The 24,111-nt window shown below is 40.1% G+C and overlaps 1 protein-coding gene across 4 annotated transcripts in view; it reads left to right on the top strand.

The window, feature by feature from the left end:
- Window positions 1-24,111, top strand: part of Fmnl2 (formin like 2) — a 279,290-nt gene that overhangs the window by 236,685 nt on the left and 18,494 nt on the right. For all 4 annotated transcript variants that reach the window (XM_048345456.1, XM_048345458.1, XM_048345457.1 and 1 more), the window contains exons 10-17: window positions 6,873-6,947; window positions 11,033-11,143; window positions 12,831-12,980; window positions 14,144-14,245; window positions 15,877-16,162; window positions 16,444-16,647; window positions 21,860-21,984; window positions 22,586-22,788. In XM_048345456.1, the coding sequence (XP_048201413.1) occupies window positions 6,873-6,947; window positions 11,033-11,143; window positions 12,831-12,980; window positions 14,144-14,245; window positions 15,877-16,162; window positions 16,444-16,647; window positions 21,860-21,984; window positions 22,586-22,788 (1,256 nt within the window). The remainder of the gene's footprint in view (window positions 1-6,872; window positions 6,948-11,032; window positions 11,144-12,830; window positions 12,981-14,143; window positions 14,246-15,876; window positions 16,163-16,443; window positions 16,648-21,859; window positions 21,985-22,585; window positions 22,789-24,111) is intronic.

Below are 24,111 nucleotides of genomic sequence, written 5' to 3'. Positions count from 1 at the left end.
AAGCTGGGAACATAAATGGGTGAAAATAAAGGACAGTATTGGGCAATCCTCCACATTATGAAGGCTTTGTTTGGTTAGTCATCCCAGAGAAACTGATTAAACACTAGTCTTTCCTGGAGAACCTGAAGGTATTTTGGCTTTTTAGTAAAAATGGAAGAGTTATTAGGGTTCTCCAGAGAAACAGAAGCCAGAATCTATAGATATGGCAGTAAGCATAAGAGGAACTTAAGAGACGTGGCCCATGTATTTTGGAGCACCAATGTTCTGCAATCTGTTGTCTGCATAGTAGAGGCCCCGGAAAGCCATAATTGTAGTTTAGTCTGAAGACCTGAGAACTGGAGGACTAAGGTGTGTGTTGTGGAGTCTGAAAGTCTGAGAACTGATGTTGAGAGAAGGGGAAGATGGATAGCCTCACTTATGCTGACAGCTCCTCTTCCTCTAAGTTTTCTTCTTGTGTTCACCTTGGGTTCTCAGTAAATTAGAGATGCCCACTCAGCATGATCTTATGTACTCAGTTTGAAGATTAAAATGCAAATTTCGTTCCAGAAAATGCTCTCTTAGGAACACACAGAAATAATAGTTTATCTCAGGTGCCTGTAGATCCTTCCTGTGATCTTAGCTATTTAGGAGGCTGAGAACTAAGAACTGTGGTTTGAAGCCAACCCAGGCAGATAAGTCTATGAGATTCTTATCTCCATTTGACCACCAAAAAGCTGGAAATTGAGCTGTGGCTCAAGTGGTAGAGTATAGAGCACTAGCCTTGAGCAACAAAGCTTGGTGATAGCACCCAGGCCTTGAGTTCAAGCTCCAGGAGTGGCACAAAGGAAGAAGGGAGGGAGGGAGGGAGGGATGGAGGGAGGAAGGAAGGAAGGAAGGAAGGATGGAGAAAAGGAGAAATGAGAAGAAAGTTTCCCAGTTGTCTGAGCATACCATATAGCCTGGCAAACTCTCATAAAAATTAATAATCACAAGTAGACTTGAGAATCCTTGTGTGTCCTTCCAAGTGGTCAAGAGATGAAGGTCTTGTATTATAGTGAGACCAGTTAAGTCAGTTATTCAGAATATTTTTAGAAGTGCTATAGAAAACTGTATTGGGAACCCTTATGCTTCAGAATTTAGTGAAGGGAGTAGTGAAAATATATTTCTCATTTAAGTTGTGGTGTGTCAGTGAGTGTCCTTTTGGGGTTTTCTCTAATCTTTTTTGCTGTTTCATCAAAATCCTTTCTTGTTCATTACAGTAAAATACATGCATGGAAAGTAAGATACACATTTGTATGCTGTGCCTGCTTTCAAACATATGGATGTCTGAAAACATCTGGAAAAATGACTAAGGTTTTCACAGGGATGTTTAGTGTTCTGCAGATGAAACCTCAGGCTCATAATCAGATGTCTTCAAGGCCAAGGTGGATCTAAGTGTTTTATTAATTTATAAAAAATGAAAGTAGGGCTGGGGATATGGCCTAGTGGCAAGAGTGCTTGCCTTATATACATGAAGCCCTGCATTCAATTCCCTAGCACCACATATATAGAAAATGGCCAGAAGTGGTGCTGTGGCTCAAGTGGCAGAGTGCTAGCCTTGAGAAAAAAAAAAAAAGCCAGGGACAGTGCTCAGACCCTGAGTCCAAGCCCCAGGATTGGCCAAAAAAATAAAAAATTAAATAAATCATACACAAGGTTCAGACCATCTAATCTTTATGTGTCCTGAGGTGAGCAGTGTATGGTAAAAAGTAGAACTAGTGAATTAGCTAACTTGTACATAATCTGTTACATTCAGCACATCCATCCTGGATGGATTGTGCCATCTCTGGGCAGTGGCGGCAGGATTTATTTAGAGGCTGGCAACAGGGGAGGAAGAGGAACCTGCAGAGAGGCTATGCATGTGTGCTCAGATTTACACTTTGATTAGAGCCATTGATGTATATGGTTCTGGTTGTACCATAAGGATACATACACTTAGTAGAAACATTCTTGCTAATATTTTGATAGTATACTACAAACCTACTAATGAGCTTAAATATTGCTTAGTATATCTTGTTTTATATCTCATTTTAAATTGAGCCTAAAGGAAATGCAGCATTTTAATTGTAACTCTGCCAATAGTTCTATCTAGAAGCCTGTTGCTGTTTTTGTCTTCAGTGAAATTTTTATCCCTAACAAAAGCAGGATTGCAATTTTTTTTTTACTAAACAGATTGAGTTTGTGTAGTTTATTCTTGGTTATCAAAATATTCATGTAGCTTTGGGATTTTGAATTGGTGAATTCATAACATTTGGAAAAGCATGAGACATACGATGCGATCTCAGTTACCTAAAAGGGATTGGTGTGTGTACATGGAGGATCTAGACAGTCATGTCCAACTGAATTGCTGTGGCAGTAATGCTTTGCACTTTGCTTATATGTTTTCTGTAATGCACGTTAAATAAAGGTTGTTAAAAAATAAATAAAAAATGAAAGTTCACTAGATTGAAGAATACATTCAGATGCTTAACTTTCATTCATTTTTATTTCATCAGTGAGAAAGAGTTTCAGAGTGCTTTGTTTAGATGAACATTTCTGTCTTTAAATACCAAGGAGACCCAAGTGCTAATGACAGGTCTTGAGGCCTGCTTTTGTTACAGCAGCATTCAGTATCTGTGAATCTATATGAAATAACAGACTGGCAACTGTAGAAGAGTCTAAAAAAGTGGTTTCATTGGGCCAGTGTGGTGTCAGCAACTAACACTGCTGATGTTTGCCAAAGAAGGAAGAAGATGCTTTTTACTTAGGACTAACTATGAAGTAACTGTTTACTTCGTGAGACCCTGAAAAGAAAACGGAACTTTTGTTCCCAGGCAGGCTCCCAGAAGCATACTCTAATCAGTCATAACAGAGAGCTTTCCTCTAAAACGGTGCCTTCCTGCAGGGAGCCTAGCTGATCACAGGGGCCTATTGTGAAGAAAGAAAAAGAAAGTATTGAGCCAGGCGCCAGGCAACAGGGCAAAAAGGAAACACTTAAGCAAGGGGCCTTTAATTTTTATATAACTAACCCAGAAGCATTTATAGCCACCTCATAAGAGTCAGGCCTCAATCTGGCTGCAGTCGTGTGGTGCCCTGGGAGCTGTTGCTGGAGGAGCAGAGACAGCCACTGACCTTGAAGGAGACAGAGAGGTAGCTCAAGGCCGAGAATCTGTTCATTTCAACATCTGGTCAGCAAGATTATACTCTTTTATTACAAAGCTTTTGTAAAACCATCTTCTCTTTGCTATGAGCCTGTAGGGAAATCATCCACGGACCTTGGCCCATTCTTAGAGACACTTGAAACCACAGCCTTTTTGCATCCAGGGTCCAGATTTATCCAAATGGTTTGGGCACACTGTTTGGAAATGCCTTTCACAGATGTTGAAGAACACAGCTGAGTTGATTCTTGGCAGGAGTTGTGCTTTTGCTTCATGTCTCCTTTAAGTGAAAATGTATCTTGGTGGCTTGCTTTATCTGGGTAAAGTGGGATTTATCTGCTACATGAGCAGGAACAAACTAAGTGGGATATCACAGTAATTTGGTTCTTGTAATCAGGTTCTGTACAGCCAAGTGCATCTCTGAATTTGTTTTGTATGAAGTTGCCACGTAAGTAAGTCAGTCTGGGAACATTGTGCTATATTACTACACTAGATTGGAACTGTAGTGCTTCATGATAGATTTTTGTTTTCAAACTTTCATTAGAAATGAAATCTTCCCATGCCTCAACAAGTCTTACTTGGCAACCTACCATTTCCCTGCCAAGTTCCTGGATTTTAGAGCCTCCTGAAGCTGCCCTGTAGCCCTTACAGTTTCTTTGCTTTTTTTTTTTTTTTTTTTTGCCAGTCCTGGGGCTTGGACTCAGGGCCTGAGCACTGTCTCTGGCTTCTTTTTGCTCAAGGCTAGCACTCTACCACTTGAGCCACAGTGTCACTTCTGGCTTTTCCCTTATATGTGGTGCTGAGGAATCGAACCCAGGGCTTCATGTATACGAGGCAAGCACTCTTGCCACTAGGCCATATTCCCAGCCCTTACAGTTTCTTAAAGCATGACTTGAAAGCCAACCATACAACTTAAGGTTCTTTAAGATGACTGTGAAAATAGAGACCAGAGCTGGTCACTATTGTCCAAGCTAACAATACTATCATGGTAGAGTTGTGACTTACAATCCATGTTTTATGAGCCCATTTAGCATGTCACATAGTCCTGATTCTGAGTTTATAATCCCATACCCCATCAATGTCAGAGCTTTAAGTTACAGAGGGATGGTTGTCTAAGGTGGTCTCTGCAGATCTGGGCAGTTCAGTGGCATCGGTGAACCAAGACTAGAGTCCCCGAGCATTTTCACTTCACACAATATAAATCATGGTTAGCACATTTATTCACAAGATGTGATAGGTGATTTGTAATGAAGATATCTCTTAGTTACAGTGGAATACCTGTTTTTTTCTGGTATGCATGTTTTGATTTACCTGTTAATTTACGTAATTTCTGGTAGCTCTGCTTGTTAGCAGTAGAAATCTAATTTCTGTTAGAGTAGTGCAATGAATAAGAATTCCTTTCCAGTCAGCTCTGCTCTGCTCTGTTCTGCTTTGTCTTTCTGTAGCTCCCAAACTTGTTCCCGGGGCTCCTACTCTATGGGTCCTTTTGATTGATATAGAAAACTGATCTCAGAGTTGGTAGGGGAATGAAAAATACTAGTGGATTTAAAAGCCAAGAATGTACAAATTAAGCTGCAACAGTATAACTTAATTTATTTAAATATTTTTGTACCATATAGCCTTATAGGACAGATGGAAGTTACATGAGCAATATATAATGTGTGGTAATATATACACACCGATATGTTCCTGCTCTTCCATACATCTTTTTTTTTGGCCAGTCCTGGGGCTTGGTTGGACTCAGGGCCTGAGCACTGTCCCTGGCTTCTTTTTTGCTCAAGGCTAGCACTGTGCCACTTGAGCCACAGCGCCACTTCTGGCCATTTTCTGTATATGTGGTGCTGGGGAATTGAACCCAAGGCTTCATGTATACGAGGCAAGCACTCTTGCCACTAGGCCATATCCCCAGCCCAGTCTTCCATACATCTTGATAAAGTCCTCTAGTTTCAGTGTGTGGATTCTGAAAGCAGATGAAAAGTGGTGTCTTGTTCTTTCATATTTATCAGTTTTTTCTACAAAGAGACAAGAGGCATGCTTAATCAACCACGTTGGTCCTGTTTTAACTATATGAGTAAGGGTGGTCCAGATGTGAACAGTATGAGCTGTGTAAGACAACTTCCCTTTGATGTGGGACCCAACTTTTACCAACCTTCCCCACACATATCTCCCCATTTCCTGCAGGATTATAGTCTACACTTGTTTAATGATTGCTAGAGTCATAAAGAAACAAATGTGAATCTGGTTTGCGTGCTGCTCCTTCCCCCCCCCCCCCCCCCAGCAGAAAGGGCTTCGTAACCTAGGCTGTTCATAGGAACAGTGTCAGGGGATTCTACACATTGGCTGTCCTGATTAGATGTCATTCCTTTATTAATCAGCAATTCAGACTCTTTCTAATGCCAATCATTGGGCAACCAAGTAGGCTGACTTTTCCAGTGATGAATGCTTGTTTCTTTGGGCACAGTCCAGCAAGCAGGGCCTGCACTGCCTTGTGACAGTCAATAGATCTTTGTTTCAAGAAACTTGCCATATATTCTCTAGAGGTATTGTCTGGGTACTGGAAGACTGTGGTATCTCCTTAGATGTATGATCTTCACTCAGCCTTTTGTGAATATCAAAATTAACCCATAGTGTTTTATGTCTGTATTCATGACTATTGAATTACAGCGCCTAGATGGCTTCAGACAAGCATGTTTTATCAAAGGCAAATTTTACTTTAGATTCTCCTCACCAGAGTCTCCCCTCTGCTTTGTGAACTATGTGTGTTCCTCTCTCTGCCTTCTGAAACTTTCTTCATAAGACAGGTATATATGGCCCTTCAGTTTGGGGAATAAGTTTCCATAGAGTTATTATTTGCTGAAAATCTGTGTGTGTGTGTGTGTGTGTGTGTGTGTGTGTGTGTGTGTTTGCGTGCGTGCATGCGTGCACGTGTGTGTCCTGGGTCTTGAACTTAGGGCCTGGGTGCTGTCCCTGAGGTTTTGTACTCAAGGATAGCAGAGCCACAATTCCATTCCCAATTTTTTGGGGGTTGGTGTAGGTAGGGGAGTTTTTGGACATAAGAGTCTCCTGGACTTTCCTGCCCCTACCAGCTTTGAACCACAATCTTAAGATCTCAGTAATTTATCTGTGTTATTTCACCTGTTTTGTGTACATATTGATTTTGGCTGAATGCATGTTCTAGGCCTTTGGGGTACTGCTTCACAAATTGTTGTTAATTTCTGTGTTCACTTTAAATGGGCTAATAGAGCTTCTTAAAGTGTCTTTTTTACCTTTATGTTAAAATGCACTAAACTCACTTCAGTTAGGCATATGAACATTTTGAATTTGCTTTTTAAGGAGTTTAGATTCTGAATAGTCAAATGTTTTGGTATGTTTGTCTTAAAATTAATTGTTAAAATCAATATTAAAGATTTTTTGTACTATGAACATATTCTTGGACTGAGAATGCATGATGAAAATAACAGCAGATCTGCAAAGACAACCAATGAAATACATTTGGTATGTCTCAAAATATCATGAAAATATGCAAAGGAAAACACAGATGAGCTTTTGGTCCTCGTTTACTTGGCTATTTATGAGGTCACTATTTTGGAAGGAAAGTAAATAGCATTTGAAAATGAAAGATACTCTGGCAATAATTATTAACACTGAAATTTCTGCATCTAATTTTGGAATGCTCATGTTTACATTGTCATTTGCACATGAAAATGTATGTTTCAGGTTTGTGGAGAAAAACAGCGCTTTGAGAAGTTGATGGAACATTTTAGGAATGAAGACAATAACATAGATTTTATGGTGAGTTGTTTTTGTATTACATCCAAAAAAGCAAACTCAGTTTAGCATTTTTTCCTAAACACACACACACACACACACACACACACACACACACGCTCACACGCATTCACACACGCACACCAAGTGAACAGGAAATTTAGTTTAATATTCTGTAGATCTATCCTAGAACATTTCCTCCTCATTTCTATTTTCCCATTATGGCATTTACTTCCAGTTTTATTCACTTAATACACACATCACTAAAGGACAAAACTGCTGATTATTTATAGCAAATAAAAGGGAACCTGTGCATTTGGGGAAAGGAAGATGAGAACTGGTGCCAGTACCTGCAGTTGCCAACTTTAGCTGCTGTTGGTGCTCCATAGAAGTCCTGAGTGGAGGGAATCTTGACCTTTTTGACTCTTGCTGACTGGTCTTTTCCAGATCATATGTTGAGAGACTAAAGAACTTTGCTTTGTAGAAACTGAATTAATTTGTTAACCCCAATTAAAGTGCATTAGTATTTTCCTTCCCTCTTTACCTATTTTCCTGATTTGATAATTACAGGAGAACTATAGCTATTCTTTACAGGTAAGAGCGCACAGGCAAGAATGTGTGACTCCACAGCAGCCCTGTCATTCTTAGAAAATAACCACAAAGGGAGTCTCAGCAGGTCTGAATTCAGATATGCAAACTTGAATCCTGGACTGAAGAAAGAATCTATCATAGAGATACTCCTCAGGTGGAATTACTTTCGAGTGTGACCAGATCTGTAGGTTTTGACCTATTATAGACATTGTAGAAGTCAGGTTGAATATCCCAGATAGACCACTTTGGACCTGCAGCAGGTGTCCAAACACTTGTTACATTGCAAAGCTTGTGCCTACGATGCTAATAAGGTTTTAATTTCAGTGACTTCAGTGATTTTTGTTATTTTTTATTTATTTTATTTTATTTTTTGCTGGTTGTGGGGCTTGAACTCAGGACCTGGATGCTGTCCTTGAGCCTCTTTGTGCTCAAGGCTAGCACTCTTCCACTTGAGCCACAGAACCACTTCGGGTTTTTGAGTGGTTAATTGGAGATACGAGTTTTACCAAGACTTTTTCTGCCTGGGCTGGCTCTGAACTCTGATTCTCAAATCTCAGCAACCTGAGTAGCTAGGATTACAGGCATAAGCCACAAGCACCTGGCAGTGATTTTCTAAAAATGTGAAATTCAGCTTTGTTGATGTCTAAACTATTCATGTAGTGGGAAAAATTGGGGTGGGGAGCTGACAAATTTATATGAATACTAGCCTTCAGTCCCTTTCAAAATTGGTGGGAAAGATGAAATCTTTCAGAGAGGATCTTTTCTGTTCTGTTAGGCACAATATTTGCTTTTGAAAAGAAGGAAAATAAGTGTAAGACATAGTTACTTTCTCATTGATGCTTTAATTCTTATTAGGATTTTTTGGAGATCTTCAGCCTAATAGTAGTATTAGTAATCAATATGTAAAGATGTTCATGCTTTGGCTTATATTACCAGCTGATTTCCTGTGCCTTGTTAAGAGGAACTGGTTCTTTTAGAGCTGCGTTCACAAACTAGAGTCTCTAAAGCTGAAGCAAACTTTAAGGCTTGTGATTTAGTTGGACAAGCAGTGATCTTACATAAAGAAGCAGATATGACTGCTGGGCACTGGTGGCTCACACCTGTAATCCTAGCTACTCAGAAGGCTGAGATCTGAGGAGCACAGTTCAAAGCCAGCCAGGAAAGGAAAGTCTGTCAGACTCTTCAATTAACCACCAGAAAACCGTAGAGTTCGAGCCTTGAGCTAAAGAGCTCAGGGACAGTGCCCAGGCTCAGCCCCATCACTGACCCTCCCCCCCCAAAAAAAGAAACAGCAGATATGATACATAAAAGTATAGATGCCTGAATTTTTTATCATTAAGAACACCTGATAATATTAGGTCCCATTACTAGAAAGCGTTAGCTGCTAGAGCCAAGTAGTCCCTGTTCATTTTGTCTAAAGGAGGTAAAACACTTGGGCCTTGGGTTCAAGGACAAAATTAGTGAGATCCTATCTCAAAATAAAAAGGTTGTTTTTATTGTGATTTTTTTTTTTATTGAGATTGTGTAGCGTAAGTGGTCTAGAGAACTTGCCTAACAAGTGTGAGGCTTGAGGTTCACTTTCTTCTACGACTACCTCCCCTCAAAATAAAATAATGATATCCTCTTTAGTTATTCACAAATCACACCATTCCCCTGTGTTTCACATTACCTACTTCACTCATTTAGGACACCTGCTGACTGCTCTGCCTATTTAAGTTTCTGTTGAATTATAATTAGTCCATTAAAACACCTGTTTCGTTCATGTCCAGGCTAGACACTTGCTCCATCAGTTGGTTTCTTCATATGTACAGGCACCAAGGTGCCTTTTTTGCAGACCAGCAGCATACAAGTGCTATCCTAGATTCAATGTCTCCTATGAACAGTTGCCTTTTTTGCATATCATAAAACCCAGTGAAGCATTTAGAGCAGTTTTCAGGGAGAAATGGGAAGATGTCAGAATCTACCTGTACCTTTTTTCCCAGAAAGCGAGGTTTTAGATAAACTGCCTTGGGAATGCAAGTAGATTGTACAAGCTCCCAAACAACATATTGCTCATAAAATATAAATTCTTTCAGTATAGTGAGACCTTTTTCTGTAATTAAAAACATATAAAGTTTGAAAACTGTAAGGTGTATCACAATGAAAACTGACAAAAATCTTTTTATTAAGTTCATTTAACCTAGAACTTGATGCTTTTTTTTTAAAGTAAATTTTTTAGTGAAAGTTCCCTTGTAACTGATGGGGTTTTCACACCCTCCAAAAATATACAGTGTGTAGCATGTATTCAAAGAGGAATTGACTCAATAAATGTAGAAAGACAGTAGGAATTGTGGGGAGCTTGAGGGTCTAGTTCTGTTGAATTCAATCCTGTTATCTAACAAAGGAGGGACTGGTTTTCTCTGGAACAGATCTTAGGGCCACCAATGTAGTTTTGGGGAGAAAGCACTAAACTCCAAACTTTTTTGGAATAGAAGCTGGGGGATTGCAACATAAGATGGGTCACAGACACTACTGATAGCAGGGAGCTCATAGTGAATTTTGAGAAGTAATTACCTTGTTGGTGATTTACATGTTCTTTGTAATATTTTTTCTATTTGGGTTTACACCTATACACATATCTGCAGTAGCATAGACAGTTTGTTCTACATACTTGTATGGTTTTTTAAGGACAGGTTTACTGAAATTGCACAAACATATTATTCGCTTTGCTCCACTAGAAATGTACAGTGTTTAGTACGTTTACAAGACTGTACAACAATTATGAGAACATTCTGCTACTTGCAAAAGAATCCCTGTGCTCCTTAGCAGTCACTTCCCATTTACCTCATCTCCAGCCTTAGGCACCCACTTTCTATTTCTATAGTTTGTCCTAGTGTTGATACGTTTTCATGGAATCAGACATGTGGTCTCTTCTGACTGCTTTTTTTTTTACTTATCATGGTATTTTTCAGTTCTGCTGTTCTGTGAGATATGTGAAGACTTCATCTCTGTTGATTGTCACAGTATTCCATTGGATGCTACAGTGAATGTTTTATCAGTTTATGGACATTGTTTTTCTCCCACAATTGGGTTGTTATGTATTTGTCTATGAACATCTATGTGCAGATTTTTGTGTGAACAAGTATTTTTATTTCTCTCAGCTATATGGTTGCAAGCGCTCTTGCTGCATCATGTGGTAGCTCAACCTTTTGCAGAACTGTCACATTTCTCAGGATGGCTGTATCATGTCCCATCTCCAGCACTTGTGGAGGAGGGTTTCATTTTATCCATGTCTTTTCCAACACTTGTTACTGCATTTCTTGTTTTGTTAGTGACATCTTAGTGGTGTGAAATAGAATCTTTATTAATTGTACATCTATGATTTTTTGAATTAAAAAGAATTTAACGTATTTTAAAAGGCGAAATAAAATGAAAGAAAAGGAAAATTGGTAAGTGAGCAAAAGTTTCTGAAATTAAAAGCACATGCCTGTGAGAATAAAATTTGGAGCCCATCTAACCTTCTGACAATTTTATTTCAGGTGGCCTCTATGCAGTTTATTAATATTGTGGTTCATTCAGTAGAAGACATGAACTTCAGAGTTCACCTCCAATATGAATTTACCAAATTAGGCCTGGATGAATACCTGGATGTAAGTATAGCTGTCACCTTTTCTGTCAGTGTAAGATTCATTTTTTTCCCCAGCCTCAAAAGTACACTTTCATAGTGACTAAAGAATGCTGAAATCTCTGTGTAGTCAAGGAGTGTTGTGCTACTTAATTTGAGTGAAACGCCTTGCCAGGGAGAGCTGGATTCTTGCAGGTACCCTGGGACATCCCAAGGTCTTCTGCCTTTTAGTACAGGCATCAGATAACTGCTTGCAGCCTAGTTACAGCTTTCCTCTGCTTTTGAGCTCTGTCTGGGTCAAGTCTCATTGCATTCTTCATTTGGGCTACTGGAACATTTGTGTTCTTGTTTACTCTGGGGACCCCATGTGGGCAGACAGAGTCAAACCAAGACTGCTGTAGAAGGAGAAGTAAATGTGTAGACTATTAAACACCATGAGGAAGTGGATACGAGAGACTTCCTTCCAAAGCTGTTAGATTCTGTTTAAAGTATTTGTGGCTTTAAATGTTGCGCTTTCAGTTCTTGGGAGAAGATGGTTTAGTTTCTCTTTTTTCTTCCTCCTTTGTTTATGTACTTTGGCATTCCTCTCAAGTTCTGCCATTAAGAAACAGAAAGTTGATGTGAACATCACCAGTGGACTTGTATAGCTATATTCACACAAAAACACTGGATGTTCCCTGTTCTTTGACTTGTACACAGGTTTTGTCCACCTGAATTTGGAAGACCACTAGTGGTAGGGCAACAATTGCTGACCTTATTCAAGATTTGTAGCATGGGATCACTGTATCTCATCTGAGTACCCTGGATACTGTATATACTGGTCTTAGAACTAGGGAAGTGAAAGGGAATATTAAAATCGAGAGACAATGGATAAAAAGACAAACGACTCCAAATGCAATACTTGCAAAAACATTTGGTGAACACCAACTGAAAAACTCAGGTGGGGGGAGAGGGGAAAGGGGAAAGGGGGAGGGGGGAATGAGGGAGGAGTTAACAAATAGTACAAGAAATATACTCATGGCCTTACTTTTGAAACTGTAACCCCTCTGTACATCACTTTGACAATAAATAAGTAATTATTTTTTTAAAAAAAGATTTGTAGCATGGGGACGATAGAGACATTGCCTTTGTACTTCTATAGACTTTGGTTACCCATCTCCATTAGCAATAAAGCCAGAGGATTGCACATACTCTCACTTTATTGGGAGACACAGTCACAAGGGCTGATTATATTCACCCTGACACACTTGCTTATCATACCAGTCAGGCCTATCCTTCAATAGATTGGCCTAATTATGTTTGGGAAAGGTATTCATCAGAAAGTATTAATCAGATTTGACTTTTTATGTAGTCAGTCCATAATTCTTTTAAGGAGGATGTTATAGTTGATATTTTGGAGAAGTCTGGGCTATTTGGAACAAACAAAACATCCAGACTGGGCTGGGAATATGGTCTAGTGGTAAAGTGCTCGCCTTGTATATACATAAAGCCCTGGGTTCGATTCCTCAGTGCCACATATATAGAAAAAGCCAGAAATGGTGCTGTGGCTCAAGTGGTAGAGTGCTAGCCTTGAGCAAAAAGAAGCCAGGGACAGTGCTCAGGCCCTGAGTCCCAAGCCCCAGGACTGGCAAAAAGCAAAACAAACAAAACATCCAGACTGTTGGGTAATGTAGAAATACTAATACCACTGTCTGTGTGGTTCTGAATTTTAGAAGCTGAAGCACACAGAGAGTGACAAGCTGCAAGTCCAGATTCAGGCTTACCTGGACAACGTGTTTGATGTAGGAGCTCTGCTTGAAGATGCAGAAACTAAGAATGCAGCCTTGGAGAGGGTGGAAGAACTGGAAGAAAACATCTCTCATGTAAGCTCACTTCAGAAAGGGGGGATGATGGTGTTTGTGTTTCAGTTGGGTTTGAAACAGAATTAACAGCTTTCATGGTAGTAAATTAAAGAGTTCAGAGTCTAGGAATGAACCATAGTTTGGGAGAGAGAGCTATCAGAAGCCATTCTGGGTTATTTCAAAGACAGCAGGTATGTTACTTAAGAGTCCTTTGCTTTATCTCACCTCACCTGCTCCATTTAACTGGATTGCCTGTCCTGGCTTTCTTGGTTACATGTACAGGAGAATTGAATGATTGGCATTATCCATAGGGATAGAAGGAAATGAAGTGAGAGAATTTGCCCTGAGATGAAGTATCTTTTGAAGATAAGCCCTCTCAGCCAGTGTTGCATGACTATTATATCTACTTTTGCAGCTGGCTACCTTTATTTGAACTGCTCCTCCAAATAACATTATTTGAATAGTTTGGGTTGAAATAAGTAATGGACATATAACCAAACTGTCTACCTAGAATGCCAGTCCAAAGTTTTCCATTTCAACAATTTTGGGGTTCACTGTGGCTTTATAAGTCTATATACCTAACTACTCAGAAAGTAAAGATAGGAACATCATGATTAAAAGCCAACACCAACAAAAACTTGTGGAGCCTCATTTCAGAAAACCACTGGGTGTGGTGCCTCACACCTGTAATCTCAGCTGTTTAGATAGTGGAGATGGAAAGATCACAATCAGAGGTTGTCTGAGTGAAAAACCAACTAAAAGCAGGATTGTGGTTATGGATTACCTTGAAAGTATTAGTCCCTGACTCTTGATTCATCTCTAATACCACAAAACACAAACCAAAGCAAAACCAAATATCAAGGAAAATAATTCCTGACAGTGTCAGGAGGCCAGACCTTCCTTCGCCACCCTCATCTCTGTCTTTACTAGCCCTGAAGGAATAGAGAGAGACACACTGCATGTGCAACACAAAAGAATTCATGTATGGGCTTTATTAAGGGTCACATAAACATTATTAATTCCTGATAGAAACAAATATGCATTCAGAACGTAGTAAAAATTAACCTTTGTGGAAAACAGCTTGTACAACACACTCGGGTGTTGGCACTACGCCTTCTGACTGGCAAGGGCCTGATCGGAATAATCCTGTATCGTGACTCAGCTTCTTTTTCACAATGTTACAGCTATCCGAAAAATTGCAAGACACGGAGAATGAAGCCATGTCCAAGATTGTGGAACTGGAAAAGCAGCTCATGCAGAGGAACAAGGAACTGGACGTGGTCCGGGTAAGTGTGAGGCTGACAGCCACCCAGTGGGGCCTGGAGAGACACACGCTCCAGCATTAGGCTCTTACATCCATTGATAAGGAATGCATTGAGGCAGCACATTTTCTAGGATCCCTGGAACTGTTTGAGAGGTGATACTCATGTGGAAAGCACACATGGGCAGGGCAGGTATGCATGTGTATGCAATCAAGTCCTGGAGAGCCAGTATTTCCTTATCACAGATTTTGGGAGCAACAATGTTTTCCCATCTAGAGGAGACTGAATTGATTCTGGGGATCACCCATTTGGTTGGAAATAAAAGCACAGCATGGATTTAATTTATACCACTTATTTGTTTTTATTAGGCTTTGGACTTAATTGTATTTCTTTGCTTTTCTTCTACTCAAAACCAGATTTTTGTGGTTGCTGTGGAAACAGCAAAATCACAGTATAGGCTAGACCTTATGCTATTCACCAGAAATAAAAAAAAAAATGAGTGGGAGGGAGGGAGGCAAAACAAAACCAATCCATTTTATTGTCAGATAACTCGTTATTTTGTTTGGCATTAGTGTTGTTTTGCCATTCATGTCAGGTATTTTTGAAGTGCCATCATGGGGCTTGGAGTTATACAGAACACAAAAACACCAACATCCCTAGAGGGCGTTCTGGCAAATGGTTTGCCTTTACACCACCACTAATGCAATGGCAATTTTATGGGATGGTTATCATGTCTGTGATATTCTCACATGTTCTACAGTTAACTCTAGGAAATTTATTTTCTGGCACACGATTGAGACAAAGCTGTAGCATATGGACTCAATTCAAGTTCAGATGCTTGGATTATTAAAAATGGACAGGGTGTGAAGAATGTTTCCCTGCCTGCTGGAGCCTTGTGGTGCAAGTTCACATATGCAAGCCCAGAAAAGAAAGTTCAAGTCTATAAAACTCTTTCACTAGGCTCTCTATAGTCTCCTAATACAAGGAGCTGGACAGCCTTTGGATAGAAAATCTGCTAAAAACCTGGACAGAAATAAGTAATTAGTCGATAGAAGCTTTGGCCTGTTTCCTTAATAACTGCATTACCAAAGGGAAAATGTTTTAATTACTGTTGTGAACCTGGTCAAGGGTTCAGACACTGTGAGGACCAGAGAAATACATTCAAGGACAGCTAGCGTCTGGTTACTCATAAATAGATTATGCCAGGCTTTGCAGATTTTTAATCCTAGTCTGACTTGTATCCAAGTCTGATATAGGGCTCTTTTGTCTATTGTTAGTTGATATGTGTATCTAGGAGTTATAAATTAATTTTAAAATAAGTGAAAAAAACCAAACCAAACTGTGTTATCAGAATACTGTGAGAAGACTTTAAGTCCAGGTTTGGGGAATAAAAGTTAACTCTGCTCTGTTTGTTTCTGCCTGCAGGGAAAATTGAGTTAGCTGCATTTGGTAAATGGAAAGAACTTCATCAACAATAACAACTGCTAGCATATATTGCATATGTTACTAGTGTAATTCATATTTCTGGGTTCTGGCTATGAATGTCACTTTTTCTTCTTTTTTTTTAAAAGCAGTTGCTCTCAATTTGCTAATTTGCTGGTCTCATAAGTGTGATTCATGTCAAGACAAATTCTTGACCATGGACTCTTTTGCAGGAAATCTATAAAGATGCTAATACTCAAGTTCATACATTAAGAAAAATGGTCAAAGAAAAAGAAGAAGCCATTCAAAGACAGTCTACCCTGGAAAAAAAGATACATGAACTGGAGAAACAAGGAACCATTAAAATTCAGAAGAAAGGAGATGGAGACATCTCCATACTTCCAGTTGTAGCTTCTGGCACATTATCTACAGGGTCAGAAGCAGTAGCTGGTAACTATGTGGGAGCTTTGCCCCCTCCTGCCCCACCACTACCTCTGTCATCAGATACACCCGAAGCAGGTAGGAAGCCTTGGTGGGGAACTAAGGTAGCACTGGGTATCTGTGTGACTTTTTTTTTTAACCAATTACCTATTTGTGTCTTCCACCTGCCTTTGATGGCATGTGGTTTCACTTCTGATTGTAAAAATGATTCCATTTTGAGATTAAGGATATAAGTCTTCATATCCCTGTTGTTACAATATTCATGTGTTTTGTCATCATATGCTGTGTGTGCATATGACATTTTGTGAGACATCATCCCTCTGTTTTCAAAATCAATTTGTTTCTTTTCTTTTCTCCAGTGCAAAATGGTCCAGTAACACCATCAATGCCGCCACCCCCACCTCCTCCCCCGCCCCCTCCCCCACCTCCTCCCCCTCCTCCCCTGCCAGGTCCTGCAGCTGAGACTGTGCCAGGCCCACCTCTCCCACCACCTCCTCCTCCCTCTGCACCCCCACTCCCTGGGACATCTTCACCCACAGTGGTTTTCAACTCAGGATTAGCAGGTGAGAGCACAGACTGGGACATGTATATAAGAAATACTCATTTATCTCCAGGGCTAATTCTGCTCTTCACAGACACTGGGTCTTTTGCCATGACATACATCTCTTAGCATATGAATATTCCTGCTCCTGTAGCCAGTAAAGGAGAATTTGTCATACACAGAGGCACTCTCTTGTCACGTCCTTTCTAGCAGGAGTCTCTGAAGGCTCATCTAATCAAGGATCAGCTTATTTTTATGAGTTCAGCAAACATTTTCTGGACACTTGTAGTGGTCAAAGCTTGGAATTAGACATAGGCCTTGAGTACTTATTTTTTAAAGTTATTTGCAATGTCTTTTAGAAAAGAGGAAAATGCCCTTTTGTGTATTGTCTGGTTCAGGCTTTCCACTGTGACTTCTGAGCAGAATTTGCTGGGGTGTATTTAAGCTCCCAGGGAAAGTGCTGGCAACAATACTATCTGTATGCTTTGAAATCTTCTAAATAATTTCTGCTGCCCTGCTGACCAGGATTGATTGTCACACCACACTACCTCATCCAACAGCTAGTGTGAGAGGACAAGTTGCTCTAATGCCCTCAAATACGTTCTTGTTTTTTTTTTTTTTTGGTTGGAGATGGGTGAGTGGGCAGTACTGGGGCTTGAACTCAGGGCCTTGGACTCTCACTTGATTTATTTATTTTTTTACTCGGAGCTGGCACTGTACCTTTGGACCCATGCCTCCCCTTCCAGCCTTTGGCTGATTAATTGGCAATAAGAGTGTTATGGATTTGTCTACTTGGGCTGGCTCTGAACCATGATTCTCAGATCTAAGCCTCTGAGTAACTAGGATTAGAGGCATGAACCACTGGTGTCAAGCGAAGTTTTTAGTTTTTTGACTTGAAATGGCGTTTTAATCTTGACTGTGAAATGAAGTCATTTCCCAATCATGGGGTGCTTCGTGGGCATTAGGAATTGCTGTACAGTCACCATCCCTGTGACAGCTAAGTTCCACTTCCTCATCCACTCCAGGGCATTCATGAATCGTCCCTCTGGTCACTGTGAGCTACTGTTCTAACAGCCTCCATTTCCAAGGCTGCAGTTGTTTGCTTCAAGTCTAAATGATCATTGTTACTATAAACATTTTCTAGTAGTTGTCTCTTCAGTGGTCCTGTCAGCAGCTCTACTGGCCAGTTATTAGGTGCCTGTGATTTCCGGGGGTGGGGTGTGTATGTGGCTAAACTCTACCTGTAACAATTTTGCCTCTATCAGGTCTGTGGTTTTTACTTTCACCTCAACTTCTAGAAAATTGTCACGGAGTCCATTCTGAGTAATATTCTCAGTTAATTTGTGGCTTATTTCTACTCTTCAAGGTCTTCCCTGCCTACCACTTTCTTCTAGAATTTTTATTGTCTCTGAAGAGAAAAATTGGAGGCAAGTCATCATGGAACTGTTGGATTGTGGAATGTAACTAAGGAGGCTTCGCAGGCAGTCCTGGGCCACCCGTGCCCTCACCAGGGTACCCACGTTCACTGAGTGTGGATACCATAATTGCCTGTGCACCTAGGCCCTGATTAGATTTTCCTCACAGTCCGTGGGGGAGCACTCCCTGTGAGATGTCTGCTGTGATGTGTCATTTGGATCTGCTTCTCTTCTCCCTGGCAAAAGCTTCATGTGTGTTCAGCATCTGCTTCTGTTCACCTGAGCTCTAACATAGAACTCAGAGGCAGAGGTGTTCAGGTCTAGGGCTTCCTTCCCAAGGGGCGGGTTCTGTCTCTGTCTGTCTATTCCCCTTGATCTTCAAATATTTATCTCCCTTGCCCATAGTTGGGTTTGAATTCAAGGCCTTGCACTTGAGCTATACCTCAGCTCTTTTTGCTTCAGTTTTTTTTTTCCCCCCAATCTGGTGTCTTGATTTTTACGCAAGACTAGCCTCAGACTGTAATTCTCCTACATATGTCTCCTAATAACTGGGATGACTGGCAAACACCTCCACACCTGGCTTACTGATTGAGATAGGGTCATGCTTTTTGCCTAGTTGGGGCTCCAAACAGCAGTTCCTTTGGCTTCTACCTCAAGAGTGGTTGGGATTATTTATGACTGTGGACCACCACATCTGGCTCTAAGGTATAGAGCTCTGTTCAGAATTGCCATAGTTGGAAGTTGCCCCCCTTGTACTTCCCACAATGCAGAATAGTGTAGAGGGGACTGAAGAAACTCCTTTTTCCATATTTTTCACTAAACAATTATGAGAAATATTTTCTTAGAAGATACTTTTTAGTTTTTATATCTTGTGATCAGGCATTGGCAGCAAGCCTTTATCTCTTTATTTATTCATCCTTCATTTGACTTTCAGTACCTAGTAAGAGTAGCCAATTTTGTGAGATTTTTAGCCACTGTATTCAGACTCTCACATACTCTCTCTCTCACTCTTTTATTCTTTCTCTTTCTCACCTGCTCTCGTTCTTCCCTCCTCCTTCCTCTCCTCTCCCTCCCCCATTCCTTCTCTTCTTTCTTTCTTCTCTGGAACAAAGAAACCAGACAGAATCAGGATGTCCCAGTAGAACCAACAGATAGCACTGCATTGGCATGCTGAGGGCTCTGAGAGATCTGGAACCTGTGATGTCACTAGGCCTCTTGGTGTATACGGGATGGGTCTCTTATGTCTACCATGGACAATGAACAAGAGTATTCTTGGTGTCACAGCAGGGGGTCAGGAAGAGATCCACATAGTTTTGTCTAAAATGCATACTTACACATTTGACAAAGCGTTAGTAGTGTGGAATAGGTATGTGAGTGTGAAGCAATCCTCCTACTAGAGTTATTTACCATGACAGATCACTGGGTAGTCTCTGAGCTTTGCTGTGCCTTTGATACGTAATCTTGGATCATCTCAATGAATAGTTGGACTGTAGCTGATTATTAAGAAGTGACACACACCTGGTATAATAGCTAACAGTTCACTATGGCTACTTGGGACCAGTGGAATACAATATTTTTTATTTGCCTCTTCTAAAGAGAATTTTTTAAAAAGTAAGCAAGCAGACCTGAGTGGAAATAAATTTTTGGTTCTATGCTGCCTTGTGAAATGTGTCCAAGAAGCATGCAATTCTATGCTGAGTGTGTGAACTGCTAGGCCACTTGATTCTAACCATATCTAATTATTATTATTTTTTTGTATTTTCTCTGTTCTTTCTGTGCTTCCACAAAAGATGGGCCAATCAAGCTTTTCTGTAGGTTCCTCCTCACAAGTGTGTTGAGTATTTGCCATGTGTTCCTGTTGGTCATATTGTGCCTTGACATCCTTCCATACCATCTTACTTTGGTCCATTGCATTTTGCTGTTGTATGTACCAGGAGTCTGGGTGCTGGCTGGCAGTGACCCCAGGCTTGTCTACACCTATTGGTTGAACCTGTAAAAGAGATGATCATCCTTTTGACAGCACCTTGGCTTCATAGGCCATACTTCTTTCCCTGACAAAAAGAGTATTCTTTTGACTTAATTTTCCTAGTTAGATCCAAAGCTTTAACTATAAGCATAGTTTAGATTTATCCTAAAGAAACAAGATGAGTAAAGAAAGACCGCTGAGTGGAGCACGGCTCACCTAGAGCTGCTTTCTTTGTTCTGATCTCTGAGGATGGAGGGTATATGTTGATCATCTGAACAGCCCCTCTACTCTCTGCCAATCCCTAGGCCCCCAAGTTAGGTAAATGTTCCTGCTCAGGTTGAAAGGACTCCTCTCAGTTCTTCCTGTGATTCCACACATTGATGGACTACTGAACTAGAGAACATTCTGTTCCTTCATCCTGCAGAGGACATTGGTTCTCCTGGGTACGGTAGACAACAATGAAGAGTGAGGAGGAGCCAAGGAAAGAGGGAGGAAGGAGGGAGCCACATTTGCTGGTGGAAAGCTTTGGCAAAAGCTGTGTCTCTGTGTCCCTGCATGCTTTTTTGTGGATTTATCTGACAACATTCTTGGTCTTTCTATGGCCTTGGTAACTCTGGAGGAATGAGAGGCATTGTCTATTTCCCGTTTTCAGTAAATACCAACTGAGGCAGTAGGCAGGCAAGCAGGCAGCTAACCAGGTAAACGTTGAGGTATGTTTCATTCTGTGCTGAAGTGCTCAAGTTCAGGTACCTAGAACAGAGGGACGAAGATGAATGTATGTAGTTAAGCAGTCCGGGAAGGCTTCTTCGTGATATATAATTATTAAATAAAAAATTGAGACAGATACTTTTTGGTTTTTGATTCCTCAAAAAGAGAGGAGTTGGCAGTCCCATAGCCCATAAAATACACTGTTCTCTCTATGTCAGTTTTTCTAATTGGCTCACTGGCATCTCCTAGTGTCAAACACAGCTGATTCCTGGGGAGAATTTTTTTTTTTTTTAATGGGGGAGAAAGGCCTGAAGCCATTCCTGAGGAGGATTTCATATGTAGTCTTTTTTTTTTTTTTTTTTTTTTTTGCCAGTCCTGGGCCTTGAACTCAGGGCCTGTCCCTGGCTTCTTTTTGTTCAAGGCTAGCTAGCACTCTACCACTTTAGCCACAGTGCCACTTCTGCCTTTTCTATATATATGGTGCTGAGGAATCGAACCCAGAGCTTCATGTATATGAGGCAAGCACTCTGCCACTAGGCCTTATTCCCAGCCACCTCATCATCTTTTTTTAAAAAATAAGAATACATAAATTGTATAAAGAGGAGGTAGTACTTCATTGTGACTTTTCTACATATGCATACAATATATCCTGATCAAATTTACCCCCTCTATTAGTCTCCCTTACCCCACTTTTCTTTCTTAGAACAATTTCAACTAGTTTCATTGTTCTGTTTTCTTAGATACAAATTAACTACATCTACCATATTCATCCTCATTTGCCCTCTGTGTTAGACCCTCCTCCTACCCTAACCTACCCCCAATAGAACCTGATTCCCTCTATTATATTTTATTTTATATTATATTATATTATATTATATTATATATTTCCCTCTATATTATATTTTGATCCTTGTCCCTCAGGTAGCTTTTAAAAACACAATGTTTTCTCAGTCAACTAGTTGAAGATCTTGAATGGCTCTGCACAAAGCCATTTGTGATGTTTCCCGTGTTTAGGAACATTTGGGTGCCTCTTGCCATCCTTCCTCCAGTGTTAAAGCGTCATTTACAAGGACTGTTGTCTGATTGCTCTTGCAAGTTACTAGATCTTGGAGGGATCTTAATCTCATTCTCTTTCACATCTTCAGCTGTGAAAATTAAGAAGCCAATCAAGACGAAGTTCAGAATGCCAGTGTTTAACTGGGTCGCTTTGAAGCCCAATCAGATCAATGGCACAGTCTTCAATGAAATTGATGATGAGCGGATTTTGGAGGTACCCATCTTAATAGCCAGAAATTGGGAGTGCTCTCTGGCAGCAAAGCCAATAAGAGTGTTCTGTTAGCTTGAGCACATCACTTATCAAATGCTAATGTTTAAGTACCTTGATGTGGAGAAGAAACAGATTTATATGATCAATGAGTGTATATGGAGAATATTATAGTTATGACACTTTAAAAGAGTTAAGCTAAAATGATACCAAATATCTCCAGTGTATGCCTCAAAATAGGTATTAGACACAACCCTGCCCTTTAATTTATAAAATAATATCAAAACCTCTTGTTGAGCTATCTTGAGTCAAGATTCAATGACTGTACTGATCATCTTGTCTGATGGATTTACTGTTTGGTGGCTGTCAATGCAAGCCAATTATCAAAAATCAGTTCAGTTGAGTGTTTGGAATCAGTAGTAAACCAGTGACATTCACTTGTTCTCTCACAAAAACCAGGAAGAACAGATCAAGGCTTGGCCAAAGAAAAGTGCATAATAGAAAACATAAGATTTTTTCCTTCAACAATTGTCTAAATAGTGGTACCATGACCTGATTTTAAATATAATCCATTTGCCAATGTCATTCCTCTGTATCTATATCCCAGGACCTAAATGTGGATGAATTTGAGGAAATATTCAAGACAAAAGCCCAGGGCCCTGCCATTGATCTTTCTTCAAGCAAGCAGAAAACAACACAAAAAGGATCAAACAAAGTGACGTTACTAGAAGCAAATAGGGCCAAAAATCTCGCCATCACATTAAGGAAAGCTGGGAAGACTGCAGATGAAATTTGCAAAGCTATTCATGTGTAAGTCCAGGGACCCTGGGAAGTTCTATCTTAGTAATTTGAGAATAAAAATGAAAATAGAGTTATAAATTAGCAGGTAATAGAACTATTTCAACCATGAGGCAAGATCGAAGAACAAAGGTGGGACAGTTTTATCAAAAACCTGACTACACTTTACAGATTGCATTATTACGTATATGCTACTTACTTGTAGTTAACTAAGATACGAGCATTTCAGAGGTGAGATAGAACAAACAAGAGTGGTACTTTATGCATATGAGAAACAAAGTTATTTTAGAAGAACATCTGGATTGTGAAATCACTTATTGTCTCCATCTGCTCTCAGATATAGCCTCACAGTAATGCTTACATAAAAGGAAAGTGTAGCTGAGTGTTGCAGATCCTATGAAAATGAGAAAATAGCAGCTTTCTCTAGAGTATCTGGATTTTATTCAGATTTGCTGAATGCAAGTTTGATGGCATTTGTGGAATGATACAGTTCAGTGTCAGATACAAATATGACACAGATGCATTTTTAAATTCATAAAAATAGGAATGTGAATTTTGTTGTTAGTACTTTCAGGACATTTTAAACAGTGCTTATTTTATTTTATTTATTTTTGCCAGTCCTGGGGCTTGGGACTCAAGGCCTGAGCACTGTCCCTGGCTTCTTTTTGCTCAAGGCTAGCACTCTACCTCTTGAGCCATAGTGCCACTTCCGGCCTTTTCTGTTTTATGTGGTGCTGAGGAATCGAACCCAGGGCTTCCTGCATGCTAGGCAAGCACTCTACCACTAAGACACATGCCCAGCCCAGTGCTTTTTTAAAAAATCTTGAATCACAGAGAAGGGCACTGGCTTTATTTGTTTTGCTATTAGAATAATTTTTTCTACTTTTTTATGGTCATGATGATAATATTAATGCTTTAGGAAAAAATCTTCATAATTTGATATTTCATAAATTTTAACAAGAGCTAGGTGTTGGTGCTTCACACCTGTAATCCTAGCTACTCAAGGCTGAGCTCAGGAGGACTGTGAGTCAGAGCTAGCCTGGTAGAAAAAGCAGGGGACTCCATCTCTAAAATAACCAGCAAAAGTCAGGGCTGGATGTCTATGACTCCTGTGGTGATGTGTCAGCTTAGAAAGCTGACCAAGCAAGTGTGAGTCCCTAGTTCAAACCCCAGTTTGGGCACAAGAAAAATATAGGGACACAAGAAAACATTTTTGACTAAGGACTCTTCTAGGAGCCCATGACTCTGAGACATGATTTGCTCTGATTTATGATTTCAGCCATGTCATTCATAATGTAATAGAACAGGGCCTCCTATAGTCTGGTATAATTTCTA

Source organism: Perognathus longimembris, chromosome 4, assembly GCF_023159225.1.
Source record: "Perognathus longimembris pacificus isolate PPM17 chromosome 4, ASM2315922v1, whole genome shotgun sequence".
Taxonomy (NCBI): domain Eukaryota; kingdom Metazoa; phylum Chordata; class Mammalia; order Rodentia; family Heteromyidae; genus Perognathus; species Perognathus longimembris.
The sequence above is the reverse complement of the archived record's forward strand: the minus strand, read 5'-3'. Positions and strand labels throughout refer to the sequence as shown.